Genomic DNA, 20,461 nt, shown 5'->3' on the forward strand with positions numbered 1-20,461 from the left:
AAAAAAAAAATATAGCTATTAGGAAATGAGTTTTCTACTGTCCATAGGTATGTCTGAGAAAAATCAGTTTGTTCTACGCTGTTATAATCTACATAATAATAAATAGCATTATAATTAAATCTTAGCATACTTGCATTTCAACTATGAAATGCTCAGAAAATAAGAAAACCAATGAGAAAGGAAAAAGATGTAGCACCTCCACTGTAACCTATGTTTATCATTTCTTTATGTTCCTTTGCAGTTTTATTTCATGGAGTTGTTTCTATAGTATGACAGCCGTAACACACATACATACCTATATGTCCTACCCTTTGTACTTCACAATGTACCATATGCATTTTCCATCTCACTTTGGTAACTTCATAATTACTTGTTATCACAATGGTCAGTATTTTATCATATAAAATTATTAAATGTTCTCTTACTAATGAATACTGAGGTTGTTCCAGCCAATGAGATTTTAAAATGAGGAAAATTTGTCCTTTTATTTGTTTCTTCTTGATAAGAAAGAATCTTTTTCATCTGTGACTTATACTTTGTCATTTTAACCATTCCTTTAAGATCATGATATGCAGTGTATTAACTTGTTATTTTCTAATTATTTTGTTATCAAATTTTATTTTTTTCATAGAAACGAAGTGTTTTTATATTCTCCTTGTTAATATCTACTTACATTAAAATTTTAAAATGATAGTGTTTTTGAAAAGAAAAAAATTTTCAGTATGGAGAAGCATAGCACTTTATAGTCTAAAGTAAAGAGATTCTTAAACAACTGTCATCTGAAAGGAGTTAAGAATAAAACTGCTCAATTACTTTGAAATTTGTCATTAAATTTACATTTTAATGAAGTTATTGTTATGTTTTTACATGACAGAAAGGGTTTTATACTGAAAATAATGTGAATTAGTTTGTGTTAAGGACTGAGAATACTTTTGACAGTTTTATTATTTATATGCTATATAGTTCATTCTAGAAGGCTTCAGATTTTTTGTCTTATTTCTGTTTATATAAATTATCCCCAGTACCAAAAAAGAGATGAAGCAATGTAGACTAAAACCATATACTATACCTAGTAATTTTTCAAAAGGGAAAAAGGAAACAATTTTTAAAAAGAGAAAAAAATACACTGCATGGCAATTTTTGATGATGGTGGTGATGTCAGTAAACTCTGAGGCACTTGTGAGGCCTCAGCCCGTGACTGAAGTGCTGTAGTGAAGTGTCATACTGGCCCTCCCTGTAAGTTGACCCACTACAGTTATCTTCATTTTGTTATACAAGGAATAAAAGTTTGGAGAGCTAATTAAGTTAGCCAGATTTAGAGAAGTAAACTTGGTGTAGAGCTGGAGTTTGAACTCAAGCCTGTCGAACTTCTACAATTACCTCAGCAGACACTTAAATTTTCCATTGGTCCATTTTTTTTAATTCTTTTGATTCATTTCCAATTATGATAATCTACCCCTGGAAATAGTTTTAAATACAGGGGAAAGAAAAGTACAGCATCATTTAAATAGTGCCAACTATAAACAATTTAATGCCTGACAATAGAGAAATGGTTGGGTGTAATAGCCAGTAGACTATTATTCACCTGTTAAGCCATGTTGGTTTTTTGTTTAGAATTGTTTTGTTGTTGTTTTGGTTTGGCTTTTAAATATTTGCTTTGTTTTGTGTTTTTTTTTTCTTCATTTGTTTTGTTCTTAACACGGGATCTTGTTGTGTAGTCCAAGCTGGTCTTGAACTTGCTGTGTAGCCAGGCTGACCTCAAACTCTACCCTAATCTCCCAAGTGTTGGGATTACAGGCATATTACACCCTGCCTGGTTTAAACTGTTTCTTGTTATGAGTTTATAATGTGGTGAAAAATGTGTATAACTTAGTAAATGAAAAAGCTGAGTAAAATTACTAGACCATCACAGTGCTGTTTAAAAATGTACATATAAGGACTGGGATATGGCTCAATGGTAGAACATGTATTTAATCCCTAGTATCACCAAAAAATTCACTAATATGTGCATAAGAAAAAAATGAAAATTAGCATCTCAAAATGTTAACATTTGGATAATGAAAATATAAATGGAGGCCAAGCCTCTCACCCTACTTTAGCATTAAGATAATGTTCTTTATATTGAACATGCATTTCTTTTATAATGAAAAATATATAGTTGATAAAATATAATTATTTAAAGTTGACTTTTGAGTTTTTCAGCAGTCTAGTTATTTTTTTTTAGGTTTGTCACATCCTTTTATTCATTCAACAACTATTTTTGGAGTAGTTAGTGGTAATCTGCTGTTGTATACTAATCCTCAAATACATTTTAAAATCCAATGGAAAAGTCAACTTTGTAGCTCATTCTTTACTTGGTATTATGTTAATGAGCATTTCCTTTTTTACTAAAAATTTTCTAATTGCATATACACTTATTATATCATTTAATCAGTCACAAGGCTTTTATTTTTATTTGAGCTGCTCTCACGTTCTTATTAATCTGAGTGAGGTATGTTACTGTGAAAAACTTTTGTATAAATCCTTATCCACATCAGTTATGGCTTACCTAAATCCTAAAATCCTAGAACTTCAATTAATTGGTGTTCTTGATATCCATTGTCAAATCATTTTTGAGAAAGATATTTATAATAACAGTACTTCTCTGGAGGGGAGAGATGGAAGAGAAAAAAGGAGAAAAAATAATTGAGTGTGTTATGTACGTGTACCAACTCCCCATGTGATATTTAAGTACTATATATAATTACTAATAAATTTTTTCAAAAATAACAATAGTATTAGTAAAAGTTACTTTTAAACCCATAAAATTATAAGAATTAAGAATCCCAAAACGATAAATAAAAGGAAAACAGTATGTTTTAGGTCTTTAACATTGAAGAGTCCCTAGTTTCCCTTTCTTGGAAATAGTGTTCTGATCATTAATTCAGTAAATCTTTTGAAAGGAGTTTCTGTTATTACAGTTGAATGGCTGCTAATGGGCAGAAGTAGTTTCTGCATCGGTAGTCATAGGAAACATTGTAAAAGAAAACATCAATGACCTAACTGTTCATACAGGAAGCAATTTTAAGTGAATCTTGAGGGAATGGTGCTGAATGAAAAAAATCCAATCCCAGAAGATTAATACTGTGTGATTTCATTTATATAACATTATTTTTAAAATAATGTTGCTGAGCCAGGGACTTGCTTACTGATGCCACTGCCTGCCTCCCAAGTGCAAGGTCCTGAATTCAACCCAAAATGATGATGATGATGACGATGGTGGTGGTGGTGGTGGTGGTGGTGGTAGTGGTATTGGAGAAAGATTTGTGGTTACTCATAGTGATGGAGTTGGGAGTGAGTAGGAAAAGCCATAAAAGGGCAAAGTGAAAGATTCTTGTATCTTGATTTATCAGAAGCAATATATCTGTGGTATTGTACTATGGTTTTACAAGGGATATCTGGAGCCACTCTTTTCTTACAACTGCATGTAAATTTTCAATTACCTCAAACTTTAAAACTGAATTGTAAAAGCCTTAAAACTCAAAAACAAAAAAAAAGATAATTTGATAGTTTTTATAATGGTCAATTTGATTTGGAAGGGACCACAGCTCCTCTAGTTTAGTGGCTTGTGACCTGTGATCACTGGCCTGCATGGTCCTAAAGATAAGAGTAGAGACTTACCAGTCCTCAAATATATTTAAGTCCAAAAGTTATTGATATTTGCCCCAATAACATTGTCTTCCCCAAAAATCAAAATTTCAGTTTCTTCTATGTGAAACTGTTGCTAGGTTTTGGGGTGCTCTTTCTAGAGGTGGTTTTCTAGGTTCTTTCTGTCTGGAGCAAAGAATTGGTCAAGACAAGTGCAAACAGTAGCAATGTTTTATATTTATTAAAGTAGGAAAACAAAAGGCCCTGCAGATTGAATTTGGACCAAGTAAAAGTGGAAAAGAAGTACACCCTACAGCTTGAGGGTGAATTATTGCAAAAGAACAAAGTAGTGAAGATCTCAGTGGCAACTGTCCCTTTTATATGTCCCACTCCTGAAGCTGGCATCTGGTCTTGGCCACCCTGTTGGAAACCTGCTGGAGTTTTTGTGAGAAATCCACATGCAGAGCCTTGGGAATTTTTCTGCACATGTGTCCTAGGATTTTGTAATTAACCCTACTTTCCCATGTAGTCTTAGCCACGCCCTAACCCCCTGCATCAAAACTGCGGATATTCCTTGTTCAATAACCTAATCCCTTGTTTAACTGTTCAGACTTTCCACCGAGGGGCACTGTTCACACTGATGACTCACCACTCTGATCTAGGACCTGTCTTTTTTTTTTCTTTTTTTTACAATTCTGTACATCTTATTTATAGAGCCATGCCCTAACCCCTGCATCAAAACTACAGATATTCCTTGTTTAATAACCTAATCCCTTTTTTCTTTTTTTACAATTCTGTACATCTTATTTGTAGAGCCTCAATATCATTTTTTTGTACAGTACGCCCTGTTTATATAGTACTTAAATTTTCTCTAATTGTACTGAAAATGCAGTACTGTAGTTTTATGTTCTGTTATGCATGTAAGAGTTATTCAAACAAAAGCAAAATCATCAAGTTGTTTCCTTAGACCATTTCTTTATTCTGACTATTGTAATGTACATACTAAATGCAATTCCTCATCTAACAGTCAGTTCATTTAATGACCTAGTCCCAGGAACTGAACTCAGTCATTGAAAGTAAGTGTCTATATTTTACTTGTGTTTGGCAATAACTTTGTTCACAATAATTATACCTTCTAATTGACATTTGACTTGGATTAATAAAATTAGAATATGAATTATTGCTTTTTATATACTATTAAGCAAAACTTTTCAAAATACAGAAACCAAGGGGAAAGTGAAGTCATTAATGGAGGAATTAAAGTGGGAAAAAGAAAAGAAGGAAGTGTAGAATATTGCCAGGCATTTCATTAAATATTTCAGAATGTTTATTTCACCAATTACGAGGTGTGTTATATCTCTTATAAAGATGGAAAAACAGAGCGAGAGAATAGATTCATTCATAGGAAAATGGATACATATTGCAGATATACTCCTAAGTGAAATAAATAAGTCACACATGTGTAAATAACCAAATAGTTTCCCTGGTGTGAATATTCTGCAACAATGCATAAGATTCCAATAATATTACTGACATTTAGAAATTTGAAGAAAGGAGCTAAAGGTGTAGGGAAGGTGTGATGCGTAGGGGAAGAACAAAAAGGGAAAAGAAAAAAATGTGAGAGAATGAAAAGATGAAAATAAAGTGTTTGTAGATGGGGAGGGGAGGAGGGGGTGAAGGGAGGGCAGAGGTAAGGGGAAAAAAATGAGAATCAAGACTTGCCATGTAAAGGTACATGATCCCAACAATGAATGTAACTGTACTGTATCCCTAAAATGTACCAGTAAACTCAATAAAATTAAAAAAAAAAAAGATGGAAAAACAGGCTAAAAAAAATTTAACTTGCTTAGAGTCACAAATCTAAGTATTAACTCTATAATTCAAGTCTTCATCTTTCTGATCCCCAAACTAGCTTCTTTTCCTTTCTGCACATCCTGCTCTGTATTTGCATTTCTTCTACTATATACTCATTAATTTATCCTCCAGAACAGAAGCATCTAAACTTTTAAAATCATGGATTCTGTTAGAATAGTATAAACTTTGAACTCAGTTCCCCAATGTTTCTTTATATGTTAATAATATATGTGCATGTCTGTCCTATTTATTTCACTTGAGTGTGGCTTGACTGCATTAAACTATAAATGACTCTAGTTTCTCATTCTTTGTGGCTGAATAGTTCCCCATTTTATTAACACACACACACACACACACACACACACACACACACACACACAATTTCTTTATCCAGTTTCCAGTTGATGGACAATTGGGCTGTTTCCAAGTTTTAACTATAACAGACGGTGCCGCTATGAACATGGGTGTACATATATCACTGTGGTATGATTCTTTTAATTCTTTTGGGAAGATACCCAGCAGGGGAATAGCTGGGTAAAATAGGACCTCTTATCCTAGTTTTTTGAGAGACCACCATATTGATTTACGTAGTGAGTGCACCAATCTGCACTCCCACCAATGATAGAGAAGGGCTCCTTTCTCCCCACAAGCCCACCAGCATTTGTTCTCGGTTGATTTCTAATTAGCAGCCATTCTTCCTGGGGTGAGGTAAAATCTCAGTGTTGTTTTCATCTGCATCTCTCGAATGACCAGTGATGTTGAACATTTTTTCGTGTTTATTTGCTGCTTTTTTTTTTTGTCTGAGAAATACCCATTCATTTCAGATGCCCACTGTTGGATTGGGTCTCTAAATTTGGGGGGGGGGTCTGATTTTTTTTTTAGTTCCTTATATATTCTAGATAGTAGAACTTTGAGGAACAGCTGGTAAAAATTTTTTCTCACATTGTAGGTTGTCTTTTAGCTCTGTTGACTGTTTCTCTTTCAGTGCAGGAGCTTTTTAATAGGATGAGGTCCGAGTTGTTGATTCTCTGTGCTAGTTCCTGTGCTACTGAAGTTTTGTTCATAAAGTCTTCTGTTATGCCAATGTCTTCAAGAGTTCTACCTAACCTATCTTCCAGCAAGTTTAGTGTTTCTGTTTTAATATTTAGATCTTTGGTCCACTTCAATTTTAGTTGAGTGCATGGTGAAAGGGGTCTAGTTTTCATCTGTGACAGGTTGAAATTGTTTTTCCAGCACCATTTATTAAAGTGGCTATTTTTCCTCCAGTGAGGGTTGGTGGCTCCTTTGTGAAAGATAAAGTAGCTGAGTATGTCTGGAGGTGTTCTGCATCTTCTAATCTATTTCACTGATCCTCGGGTCTGTTTGTTTGCCAATACCATTGCTATTTATATCACAGTAGCTTTGTAGTATAGTTTCAAGTTGGGGATTGTGATACCTTCTGACATGTCTTTGTTGCCTAGAATTGCTTTTGCTATTCTAGGTCTCTTCTGGTTCCCAATGAATTTTTGGATTGTTTTCTCTAGTTCTGTGAAATATACTGTTGGGATTTCAATCAGGATTGCACCAAATCTATATAGCAGTTTGGGAAGCATGGCAATTTTAACTATATTGGTTCTTCCTACCCAGGAGCAAGGGATGTCTTTCCATTTTCTGATATCCTCTTCACTCTCTTTTTTCAGAGTGCTGTAGTTTTCAAGGTAGGGTACTTTTACTTCCTTCTTTAGATTGATTCCTAGATAATCTCATTCTTTTGGATGCTATTGTGAAAGGAATTATTTGCCTAATTTTTCTCTCAGTGAGTCTGTTATTTGTGTACAAGAAGGCTATTGATTTTTGAGTGTTGATCTTGCATCCAGCTACTCTACTGAATCTGTCAATTAAGTCTAGACGGTTTTTCACAATTTTTGGAGTCTTCTAAGTAGAGTATCATGTCATCAGCAAATAATAACAGTTTAACTTCTTCCTTTCCTATCTTTATCCCTTTTATTTCTTTCTCATCTGATTGCTCTAGCTAATGTTTCCAAAACTGTATTGAACAGGAGTGGTGAAAGTGGACAATCTTGTCTTCTCCCTGATTTCAGCAACAGACGTGTAAATACTGAATAGTTTCTCTCGTGTGAGAAACTGAAAGTATAAATAAGAATCAAAATGTATAATAGATAATGTGAAACAGGAAAAGGTCTAAAGGGGAGGAGGAAGTGGGAGGAATAGGGAAAGGGAAAAAATAGGAGAAAACGAAAAAATGAAAACAAAGTCTATGTAAATAGGGAGGAGTTGAAGGGAGGGCAGGGAAATGAAGTAAAAATAAGAACCAAAATATATCTTGTAAAGGTGCAAATTCCCAATGATAAATGTCATCATATTGTACATCTAAACTGTACCAATAAACTTAATGGAAAAAAATTTTTTAAAATAATAATATATGTAAAGCTTTTACTAATCTCTGCATTATAAAACTAAAAACAGAAATTTTTAAATGCACACAAAATATAAATAGAAATCCCAGGACATCCCATTGAATACTCCCTAGGGCAGTGGTGGTGAACCTATGGTACACATGCTGCAGCAGGCACACACATCCTTCTGTCAGCAAGCAAGACAAGTTGCACTAGTAGTCAAGCATCAGTTTTCTTTTTATGTTTGTTTTGTTTTCTAAACTAAAACCTCAGTATTCAGGTTTAATTGCAGGGTTGGCACTTTGCAATAAGTAAGTGGGTTTTGGGTTGCAGCTTGGGCACTCTGTCTGTAAAAAGGCATGTGTATCCCACTACAGAGATTTTTTTTTTTAATCCAGATCGGTGCTTAAAATGTAGGCTATGGATATTTTTAGTATGTAAAATATTTCTAAAGTGTTGTTGCTGTGCTTCAGTTTGGAGCCAATCTGGCATTCCCTGCCTCCCTATAGTTTGAGAACCATTAATGTAGCCCCTGTTAGACACCCTTCTGTTATATTTGGAAGTAATTATTATATTTCTTTGATTTTTTTTTTTTAACTAACCATCACTAGTTCTTTAGGTTGTTTCTCATATGATGTAATAGCCAGCCTTCCATCTTAACAACTTTTGGGGCGGGTACCAGGGATCGAATTCTGGCTCTTACACTTGCAAGGAAGGCACAGCAGAGCCACTGAGCCAAATCTCCGGCCCTCTTAACAGCTTTTTGTCTAAATATCTACTTTGTTTGGACTGTACCTCATTCCTATAATTGAATTTTAACATTTTAAATATGATTTAATTTTTAGTGACATGGTGAGAGCATACAGAACTCCAGCTCTACCATGGAGTAAATGTATAAAATTTGAAGACAGTTATAAGAAATAACATTGTAAATTGAGACCACAGGAATGAAAGAAAATGGAGACCTTGTGTGCTTGCTACAAGGAAAGACTTGCTTTCTCATTTGATCCTCATTTAATCAATATTACCTAAATGACTATACTTGTAATCTTATTGGTTGATCATAATTTTATCCCACCTTGTGATTCCCCATTGGATCAATATTACCTAAGTGACTGTACTTGTAATTTTACTAATTGACTATAGTGTTGTGCCACCTTAAACCTGCCATACCTCATGGCTTTGCTCCATAAAAATCCCCTAGGAAACAGGGTCCCCAGGGAACCCACTTTCCAGTTCCCCTTCTGTCTCTTAGACAGAAGCTGTCTTCCTCAATAAATTTTTCCTACTCTTAAAAAAAAGAAAGAAAATGGGGATAATTAACCATCTGTGGAAATCACCCCAGAAAATAAGCCACTATAAGAGATGATTCATTCATTACTATACTGTCACAAAAATGGTGCAGGGAGCCTTCTAAAGCTTGGGAATACTCACATTTGTTCAGCAGAAGTACCTGGGAGAGGAATCAATTTATAGCTTAACCAATGTATTGTCTAGTGCATTATAACTAATGAGAACTACTTTTGATGTTGATAAATAGTGGGGAATGTGCAAAAGACTGATTATCCTTAGCACTAAATAAGAAAAATGTGGCTATTATTATAGTCTTTCTTTTCCTTTATTTAGATCCTATTCCTAGGCTTAGTAAAGGACAGTGGAATAGTGTACCTAGGATTCAGGAAAATCCATTTTTGTTCTGTGTCAATGTACAGGTGTATGCTGAGTTTTTACCTAGAAAGTGTACTGGGATTGGCATAGTAAGACCATAACTTAAGTGGAAACTGTTCTTCTCTCTACTATGTATGACCTTGGGTAGGTTGGCTAGGATCTCTGAGCATGTTTCCTCATCTATGAAATGGAGTTGATAATGTTTTCCACAAGCCATTTATAGGATATTTGAGAAGCTGAAATAAAATATTTGGGAAGATATCTTTTTGCAAAAGGGAAGGTGATGAAGAGATTGAGGAAAGGAAAAGGGTAAAGGGAAGAAAAAAGACTTAAGATGTGTTACATACATGTATCAACTGCTCACTATGAATGTAATCATTGTGGACTACAAACATTTACTAATAAGAATTTTGAAAAACTAAAAACCACAAAAAATTTAAAGTGCTACATAGGAGATGATAAAGCATCACAGCTGATGATCTTTAACAATAAACATTTCTGTTTTATTATTTTAACATGGATTTGTTTTTGTATCCCTTTCAGAGAGTTTAAAGCTGTGAACTATCATGCTTCAAACACCACACACCAATACCAGTATTAATAATGTTTTTCTGAGTGCTAAGGGTACTTGTAATTTTTTGCTCAAATATACATAATTTTACCTTAAAATTACCACAAAGTCTAAATATGTGAAGTTTTCAGGAATGGTAATACATTTGGAAAACTTGATTATTTTCAATGTAAACCAGAATCATAAAGTACAATTTTGTAGTTTGTATTGTATAAGATACAACTGTTTGTACATGGGTACATAAGGATTATGTCTTCATTTGAAATGCAGTGACCACTTACAGCCATCATTTATAAATAGTGAAGAGAATTTTAAGTCAGCAAGTGACAAAGAAATCGTGGGGTTTTTAATAATAGAATATTAAACATGATCTTTGCTTTCTCTGCTTTAGGTGCTGATAGTCTGCAGCACAGGTTTGGCTGGGATTATGCTGCTCAACTACCAGCAGGATTACACAGTATGGGTGCTGCCTCTGATCATCGTCTGCCTCTTTGCTTTCCTAGTCGCTCATTGCTTCCTGTCCATTTACGAAATGGTAGTGGATGTATTATTCTTATGTTTTGCCATTGATACAAAGTACAATGATGGGAGCCCTGGCAGAGAGTTCTATATGGATAAAGTGCTAATGGTAAGTATTTCAAATGCCCTTTACTACATGAAGGATAAAAATATTAATAATATTTTGCTAAACTCTTTCTATGTTTAATTTCTCATCGTATGCAACAGTAATTCAGAATTAAACCAGTAGCACTTACTCCTGAATGAAGTTAATCTTGGAGAAATCAGTGAAGAAGGTCCTCTTGAAACGTGTACCATTACAAATCCACCTAGGTGGAGCAGTACTCATTAGTTGTCTCAGATACACACTTTTCCACTTTGCTGCCCCTCTCTGTGCAGCTACACTAATTTTAATACACTTTTAAAAATCCATTGGTGCGGCTGGGGATTTAGCTCAGTTTTTCTGCCGCCTGCTTCACAAGCACAAGGACCTGAGTTTGATCCCCAGTACCAAAAAAAAAAAAAAAAAATCCATTGGTATGTGTGTATGTGTGTGGTGCTGGGAATGAAACACAGGGCTGTTGCACTAAGCTATATATCCCCATCCCATTCATTCATTCATTTATTGCTCTGAGACATTCTTGGAAGGTTGTCCAGATAGGGCTCAAATCTACAAATCTCCTTCCTCGGCCTCTTAGAGTGCTGGGATTACAAGCATGCACCACCATGCCCAGCTTAAATGAACATTTAAAAATGCTTTCTAACCCTTGAATTGGAACACTAAACCACAGATGTTCTAAGTGCCTTTTCCTGAAATGATGATTAAAGACAAAAAGTCTTCGCAGATCCTAGTGCCTACCTGCTTTTCTGTCCACTACCTTTCCAAATGTTATTGCTGTCAACTCTAAAATTCATCATAAATATGCCATGCCAAGTTGAAAGCACTTTATAGTGACTATAGATAACAGACTCATGACTGGTGGTAGCTTGTTTTATATTTTTATATTAGTCAAGATTTGAATGTTATGGCTTTTACAGCCATAAACCTTAATTTAAATTTTAAACAACTTTAAAACTACATTAAAATTGTTTAAGTACTATTTGCATCAAGGTTAAATGATACCAAATTACAAATGCTTTTTAATAATGATTCTTTGTTATTAAGCAGTGAAATATTCCTACTTTCAAAATAGATATTAATCTATTAATGGACATTAATCTTGAGAATAATAAATATACTTTGAGATGATATATCATTTTAGAATGATTTTTCAGCTAAATCTAAAAATTGTATTAATAAATAAGCTAGACTTTTTTAATAGTAAAAACTCCAGATGATCTAGCTGACCTCTTTGGTACTCATTACCTCTTCCAGAATCTGACAGCATCGTGAGCTATATTATATACATTTTGGACATTTTCATAATTCTGAACTAATACTCTGGTTATTTTAATAATGGTATTTGATCTGTGAGCATTTCATCTCTTGTGATCTAAAAATTTGGAAGATGGGTTTGATTTTGTTTTTAAGCCACTGATCAAAAGCAGGATAAACAATAGTTTTCCACTTTTAGTTTTCTCTGTAAGAATGAGGATATTTAATGAAGTGCTTCATCATCTTTGATAGAATAGAAATGTTTCCTTTGGGGCATAGTCCACTTTAACTCCTTCTAAGCACAAGTTCCTTTTAATACTCCTGTCTTCCTGATCTCTGTCAAGACCAGACAGACATTTTTAAAATAGTTTATTTATGGTTTGGTTTTAAAAAGCAAAAAATATTCATGTTTAGCAATATTAATGCTTTTACCTTCGGGTCTTTAGAGTTTTGAAATGAATTGTTCTTGTTTTATTTAAATTTGATATGGAAAAATAAAATAATATTCTTTTTTATTTTTGGTACCAGGGATTGAACTCGGGTCCTTGCGCTTGCAAGGCAGGCCACCGAATTGCTGAACTAAATCCCCGGCCCTAAAATAATATTCTAAGTATGGGTAAATAATCTTTTTAAAACATTGGACATTTTTTCTTCTGGACAAAATTAGCATTATCTCTTGGACCCTTAGTGACATTGTCACAATGAATGGATGGAAAGAAGATTTTACATCAGAGAACTAGTCACTACCACAAATTTAACAATTCTTATATATGATACTAAATATCATTTACCACAGTGCTTTTTGATCATTCATTTGCAGAGATTGAGTCAAATGTAAACGTAAATTGGGCCTGGTGGCTCACATGTATAATCCCATCACTTTGGAAATGATAGTCCTCCTGAGGCAAAAGAGCTTCAGATTCTCTGAGCCCAGCCTGGACAACTTAACAACTCAGTGAGATCCTGTGTTAAAATTTAAAAATGAAATTTTAAAATAAAAAGGGTTGGGGATGGAGCTCAGTGTGAAGGCCCTGGGGTTCAATCCCTAGTACCTCCGAATGAATACATGAGTGAATGTTCCTTAGAATTCATCTGTCAGCTGAAATCTGAAAAGGCTTAAGAACTTATGCTGTATGGTTCATATTTTGCAGGAATTTGTGGAAAACAGTAGGAAAGCAATGAAAGAAGCTGGTAAGGGAGGCGTTGCTGATGCCAGAGAACTAAAGCCGATGGTAGGTGCAGATGAGGAGGCAGCAGACCTCCAAGAATTTCACTTTCACTTCCTCTCTCTCTCTGTTTTCACCGACTACACTTCTTCTGGAGAAGCTTTTGTTATCTGTATCACTCAGGACATGCTGCTCTTTCTGTTTGTGTGCTTACCCATCACTTGGATGGCAGAATTCTTGTCACAGCTGAGACCACCTTCTGTAAAAGTAAGCTGAAAGGAATAGCATCAGGGAACTTCTAGGCACAGGGAACTAGGGGATAATAGTTTCGTCTCTATGGTAAAACTGCTGTTTCCCACTTTTTTTTTTTTTAATCTGTCAGTGTTTAATCTTCATCTGACTGAACATTTGATTTTTGTCATTTTGGAAGATGATAATAGCAATTCCTTTCAGCTTGCTAAGTTCATATTCTTCCTTTTTAAAAATATTGTTCTGTTTACATTGCTGTCTTTTCCCCTTTGGTGACTTTCTTCTGTTGCCTAGATTGTACTTTGTTTCTTAAGCTATTTTTTTGTAGCAGTCACATGGCATTTTCAGTCAACACCCACATTCCCCCTCAGTAAGACCATCTATCTAGTGTATTCCCAGCTTACTTATGAAAAGGAAAAATTTCTCTGAGAATTTTTACATATTAATTTATTAATGTTAATTCATTCTTTCATTTGAAAAGACTAACTTGATCAGTGTAAGAGAATCCTGAGTTGTTTTCCTCTAGTTATTTTCATTGCAGCATAACAGATGTCTGCAGCATATATTGCTCTAAGACCACAGTGGCAGAGCTGCCAACCTTATGGGACTTGGAGAAATGAGGAAGGCTTTCTTCTAATGCTTGGCTGTCCTCATTATTGAAGAAATAAAGATCCCAAGCCTAACACTTTAGGGGATATACCTTACCTAAAATCTTAAAATATAAACTTGTCTTCCCCACCTTTTCTATCTTTCCAGGGATTGAAACATCCACTGACTCATTAAGTAATAAGTATTCAAAGAAAGGAGAAGTGGAAAACTTGCTCATTTGCCCATGGACTGGCATGTTTCTATATCACTCTTCAGTAAATTGTAGACAAGTTGTGGTAGAGCAGGATACAAGTATTCCTTTCTTACCTGCACCCCTAATTTATATAAGCTATAATTATAAAAAATTGTCTTGGTTATATGGCATTCTGCCAAAAGCCAAACATTTTAGGAAGTTTTTCTAAATAGTATTTCAGTTTTAATCTAGTGTCCCTTTCCAACAACAATGCATTAAAATCTTCATTCTGTTTTTGCTTGCGTTTTATGTTCGCCATTTTCTTGCTTACTGATAAATGTCAAAAATTATTTGCTGTATACCAAAATACATATTTTATGTGCATAGTTTTTCTGGTGCTTTGGACATTATAGCATTTGGTCCCTAAGAATAATTTAAATGTTTAAAAAAAAAAAATCCCCAAAAGAGCAGTGTGAAGTATTTTACACAACAGCTTTACTTTTTAAACACCTAATATTTTACCTTCTCTCTCTTTCAAAGTTTGCATGATCAGAATTTACCCTGCTATTGCTATCCTCTGTGTCAGATAGATTTATCTGAGGAATTTCCCCTAAAGTTTGGGGATTAGTAAAATTTAGAATTGCTTATTTATATTTGCTTGTGTTATTCTCTTAGGTGAAAGTTCTGTAACAGAGCATCATGCCTGTTTTGCAATATGTCTAGAAATACTGCTGCTGTCTGTCTTAATGGAATATTTTAATTTAGAATTTATTTTTAGCCTATAAAATCATGCTCACAAAAATGAGGTTTAAAATTTTTCTTTTGATGGGGGATCTTTGAACTAATAGGAGAACTGCAGGTTTTCTTCTTGGACTTTTTCTTAAGAGAACCTTACAGGTAAAGAAAAGGAAAGTTGAAAGATTGATTCTTTCTCTAGTTCTTTGAAAGTAATTTTAGAAAAATTTTATGCTGTTTAGGGAAATCTGATGGTTTTCTTGCTATCATACGGAAAAGGACTTACAAGGGGGAAAGAGGGGAAAACTTGGACTCTGTGGGGATATGGTTCAGAGAAGGAGACTATGTATGTCTCACAGATGATCTTGAAGAAAATGTGACTTCCAGTACTCCCAGGAATTTTGGCCCCAGTAATATAGGCCCAGAGGAGGAGTTCCAATCCATTTTCCCCTGTTGCTGTTTGTGACCATGTGTATATTTGTATCATCATTCATAATTTCCTTTTTATGGTAATTGTCTAAGATTATACTCTGTATGACTTTGTTTTCTAGGCTTCGGGAGCAAGTTCTGCTTGAACCTAGCCGACGGTTATGGAACCCATTGACATTCCAAAACAATATATACACATAACTATGTATTTGTGTGTGTGGGTGTGTGTATATATGTATATGTATGTGTGTGTATATATATATATATATATGTATATATATATGTATATGTATACACACACACACACATAATCAGCCAAAATCAAAAAAGGAACAGGGATTTAATACCTTTTTTATGCTTATTTTTGTCAAACATGTACTCCTTTCATACGGGTGGCTTTTACAAGGCAACTTCTGTCATTTAATGTTTTCAATTGTAATTGTCTTAGTGGAAATGTTAGATTCATATCTGATTAACATTTTTAATAACTTAGAGGAGATTTTAACTTTAGTTACTTAAATTAGATAAAATTGTTGTACCAAATTCTTGTCTAAAATTTATTCAGGGATAATTCCCCTGATGTGTGTATAAAATCATGATCTTATTTTACTGATGCCTAAGTCCTAGCACATCAAAACTAGGCATGTGCTTTCAGATAAATAAGGCATTACTCCAATCAGTCTCCCCCAATCAAAAGCCATGTCATTTTACTTTTAAAAACATGCAAGTGGGCCAACCTGGGAATTTTCTTAGTAGCTCATACATTTATCAGCCAACATTAAAAAGTAACCAACTCCTCAGGTATATGTAGTTTACCCTAATGCTTCTATAAAAGAAAGTTGGAAAAAAAGAAAAGGGTAGATAATCTTTCTTATGCAAACTTTTTCTTACATTTGTCTTTCTTTTTGACTTTAGTAGCATCCTCCACACATTTGTGTGCCTGATTTGAAAGGAAGCTGGGGCTCCCAGCAAGTTTAGCCTTTAAGTTTCTGTGTGTTGATTTGTAGATTAAGTAATATTAGGAGGAATTTTAAAGGGACAAAAATGTGGAGCATAGAGCACTGAAAATTCCAGTGCTTGGGTTTCTGCTTCAGAAGAACTTCGGTGGCTTAGGGTTAAACAGCCGTTGTATTCAAATGCTTGCTATAACATCTGAAAATACACTGGAAGGTGCTCCTCTCTTTGGCAATTTATTGACTATCCAGTGTTCTACAGTGTTTAACTGAAGAATTGGTTAATGTTTTAATCCTCAAGTGTGAATGTTCTTTATGTTTGGGGGTGGGTTTGAGGATTTTTGTTATTTTGTTTTTTTATTCCTGAAGCTTACCAGATATGAATGGCTAATATTCCATTGTTCCGCTTATTGTAATGGTGAATGCTTTAAGAAAAAAAAGTGTAATTTGCTAAGAATAATTCATGATCTGTTTATGCGATAACTCCTTTTTGTTACAATTTTTTTAAAAAAAAAGCTATTTTTGTTAATGTAAAGTAAATATTTCAGAGCAAATTTTTTAAACTTATTGCACTAAATACAGGCTCTGTACAAAAAAGAAAAAAGACAAAAAAGCCTCCACATTTTATCATTCCATGGAAGGAGAATCTTTTGAAAGAAAGCATTGCCTCCAACCAGAATTGGACAGTGAATTAGACTGGTATTATGGGAATGCATACAATTAATGTCACTAGGGCTTAATAAGCAGCTGTTTGCTAATATGCTTCCTTTCAAAGGGTTGGACCTTTAAATTGCTGCAAAAGGTAAACTGTATTTTTTTTTTAAGTATTGGTGTTCTTTAGCTAGGCTAAAATTTGCTAAATGCCTTGGTTTCTTTTCAAAGCTCATGTAATATTTCTGATTTTCCAGAATATTTGCAATAAGAGTCTGGATTCACACACACACACACACACACACACACACACACGCATACAATTAAGAGTTCATGTCTTAGCAAGATCTGGAAACCAACTTTATTATTATGAAATAATAATTCTCCAGAAGTTAACATCTAACATGTAGTGTCTCCAATGTCACTGTACTCTTTTATATTATTTGAAATGAAATAAATATAATTATGTAACTAACGATTATCCAAATAGTTGAGAGAGCAAATCATGTAAGAAAATTCAGAATACTATTGTTTCATAGCCACACAGATTTTGGACTTTCAGAAACATTGGGAACTAAATTAGAATTGGCAAAAGTCTGGAAGATGGGTGTCCAAAGAGAAGACATTCCAGGAGCTAGCTATTTTAGGAGGTGTTCCTCCAACGTGACCTGATGGAAATCTTGAACTTGGAAATTAGGTTTTACTCACTTGGACATCCTCGCATCATGGATTCTTGCTGCCCCGTTTCATGTGCTCGCAATCTCAGATATTTGGAAGCCACCAGGAATGCTTTCTAATTATCATTTGCAACTAGAACTGTAATCAGAAAGAAATTTTGTATTTTTGTATAACTTGATTGTGTGCCATTTTATATAACAGGTCCTGTTTTACAAATAAATTTTGTTTTACTAACATTGTGTTTAGAAATTATGATCTATGTGTAACCATGTCATTTGAGTTCCAAATTAATTTCCAGGCTTTTTTCCCTAAATAAATGTGTGTGCCATATAGATATATGCAAATATGCATATATATTACTCAGGCACACACAGAGAGATATTTGATATATGGAATATCACTCACATGAGCTTCATTCCTGAATTGATAAAGCATCATAGAGGCTTTTTAGCAGTTTCAGTGCTTTGAGATTATGTTCAGATACTCCCATTGCCTCTTTCATTCATTGCAAGTCATTCTTCAGCTAGCTATGGGCTGCCTTACTGCTACTCACTCACTGCTTCCATCTTCTGCCCAAATGAAAAGAATAGATAAAGAACAAAAATTATCCATGAAATGTGGACACCTGAATAATTTTATAAACCATTGATTCTGTGTTGTGGTTTTTGTCTTTTTCTGTGATGGTTCTTCAAAACTGCATTTAGGAGTCCTATCTCTAGAGTTATTGTTAGGATCCCTATTGTAAATGGTAGTGGTATCCAGAGTATCATTATATTTTCTGCCATCAGATAGTTAGGGCTTTCGTGCATAACTTCAACTTTCTAGGTTCCTGCCTCAAAAATAAGCTCTGTTGTAATATGATAGAAAGAGAAAAGGTTAAATTCCAGTGTAAATCCAAGAGACCTGTCTTCAATGAGAGGCTTAAAATACAATAATAATAAACATTAGCTATATAGCAAGGGCACTAAGATTGTATAATCCTTTCATGGATGAGCGGAGCTCAAAGCAAGTTTCCTTTAAACCATTTAATGTAATGGTTAATGTTTAGGATTAAAGTTTTTATCCTATCCTACAGGATAAATAAATCCTAAGTCACTGTAATTTAAGTAGTTTAAAATGTACATTGGTCCCCAAATGTTTTCCATAATGGAAGCACTTACTCAATCTCTTTAAAAATTATGCTAGAAATAAGTTTCTCTATTTAAAAAAATGTCCTCTTATTCCCATTTTCCTTTTTTTCAGGGAAAGGCCTTAACCTGCTGATTATAAACTCTTCCCAATAGCACTGGCCTTGGTATTTACCAAGAGCTCTCCTTCCTTTCCAGAGGAGTTTCAGGATTTCTCCTTAGTAGGCAGTGGTAAGGGGGCTGACCCTTTATTCTGATCCTGATCTGCTTAATGAGAGTAATACTTTTTCCTCCCTCTTCTCCAAAACAGAAATTGCATGCACCCAATATTTACAAGACTACACAGGGCTTCTGAGGCTTTAAACATTTTCACCATGCACAATCACTAGCTACTAAAGGCTATTTCAAAATATCCCCCAACATACAAAGGAATATTGTGAGATCATTTGCAAAACCAGATCTGTCTGCTAGGATGACTTGAACATTTCATTTTATTTTATTTTTACTTTACTATTGGTCAGTATTCTTTCATTTAAATTGGAGTTTCTAATGGACTTAACACAGTCTGAGAAGTTTCCTTCAGAAAAGTCTTTAAACTTCCACCTTCATATGTAAGTTCTCTACTCCTTTTCTACTGCTGCTATGGGAGAAAAAAATCCTTGAAGGCTTATCAATGCACCTGACACTGTTAATTTCTGTACTTTTTCATACATTGCATCTGACAAGTGCTTGCATGGAGTTAAGATATGGTCTGTGAATATATATTGGAGAATTGTGGGTTCATAAGTAAATGCGTAAAGCAGAAACTTGTGTATTCTGCATTCATAGCATAGAATGCCTTTTGCTTTAAATGCATATTTATATAGAATTGTGTAATAAGGAATGTGTGTTAGTCCATTTGAAAAGTAGGCACTGTTCATATACAGTGGGTGCTTAGCCCAGATTTAGCATATAGCCCACATTTTGAAAAGGTAGGATCCTTGAGTGTCTCAAGAGAAAATCTAGGGGCTGGGGATTTAGCTCAGTGTTTTGGTGCCTGCCTCGCAAGCACAAGGACCCGAGTTCAATCCCCAGTACAAAAAAAGAGAGAGAGAGAGAAAATCTAAAGCTTAAAACAAAAACTAAACATGTTGTATACACTTACAAATTTAAAATAATATAATTTTCAAATTTCATAAATTTGAGTCAAATTATTATATTTCATGTTTTAATTTAAGAGGTCAGTTTTAATCCAAGATTTAAATCTTTGAAAATCTCTTTCTTACAGAAATCTTAAATGCAGTTTTTAAACTTGTAAATTTCTGTGGAAAACCTTTTTTCTATAGATACATTATAGCGCCCTTTCTCATCTTGATTTTTCTATGGATAAAACTAAATGATGATTCAGTTTTAATTTTGCATGAACAGTCACCACCTTTGTGAATTACATAGACAGGATTTAATTTGATGTGTTCTACAGGAATTCATTAGTAAATTTGTTCAGGTGATATGAAATTGTTAAGGACGCAGATATTAAGCTATTCTTAAGTTTTGATACTTAGTTTACAACTGAACTGACTTTCTTTAGACCAGGGAGCTCAGAATAAGAAAGCTTTTATTAATGATCTAGTCAAGATCTGGTTGAACATAATAACATTAATTTACAAATATTCCAGAAATTTTATTTTATTTGCTAAGATCTGAATTAAATATGTCATATTTAA

The 20,461-nt window shown here is 34.1% G+C and overlaps 1 protein-coding gene across 1 annotated transcript in view; it reads left to right on the plus strand.

Moving 5' to 3' along the window:
* Positions 1-16,001, plus strand: part of Slc44a1 (solute carrier family 44 member 1) — a 105,885-nt gene extending 89,884 nt beyond the window's left edge. The window contains exons 14-16 of the mRNA XM_010619701.2: positions 10,508-10,744; positions 13,141-13,221; positions 15,472-16,001. Of these exons, the coding sequence (XP_010618003.1) occupies positions 10,508-10,744; positions 13,141-13,221; positions 15,472-15,495 (342 nt within the window). The 3' untranslated portion in view covers positions 15,496-16,001. The remainder of the gene's footprint in view (positions 1-10,507; positions 10,745-13,140; positions 13,222-15,471) is intronic.
* Positions 16,002-20,461: the final 4,460 nt, after the last annotated feature.

Source organism: Fukomys damarensis, unplaced genomic scaffold (assembly GCF_012274545.1).
Source record: "Fukomys damarensis isolate Sample0158 unplaced genomic scaffold, DMR_v1.0_HiC HiC_scaffold_36, whole genome shotgun sequence".
In the NCBI taxonomy this organism is placed as follows: domain Eukaryota; kingdom Metazoa; phylum Chordata; class Mammalia; order Rodentia; family Bathyergidae; genus Fukomys; species Fukomys damarensis.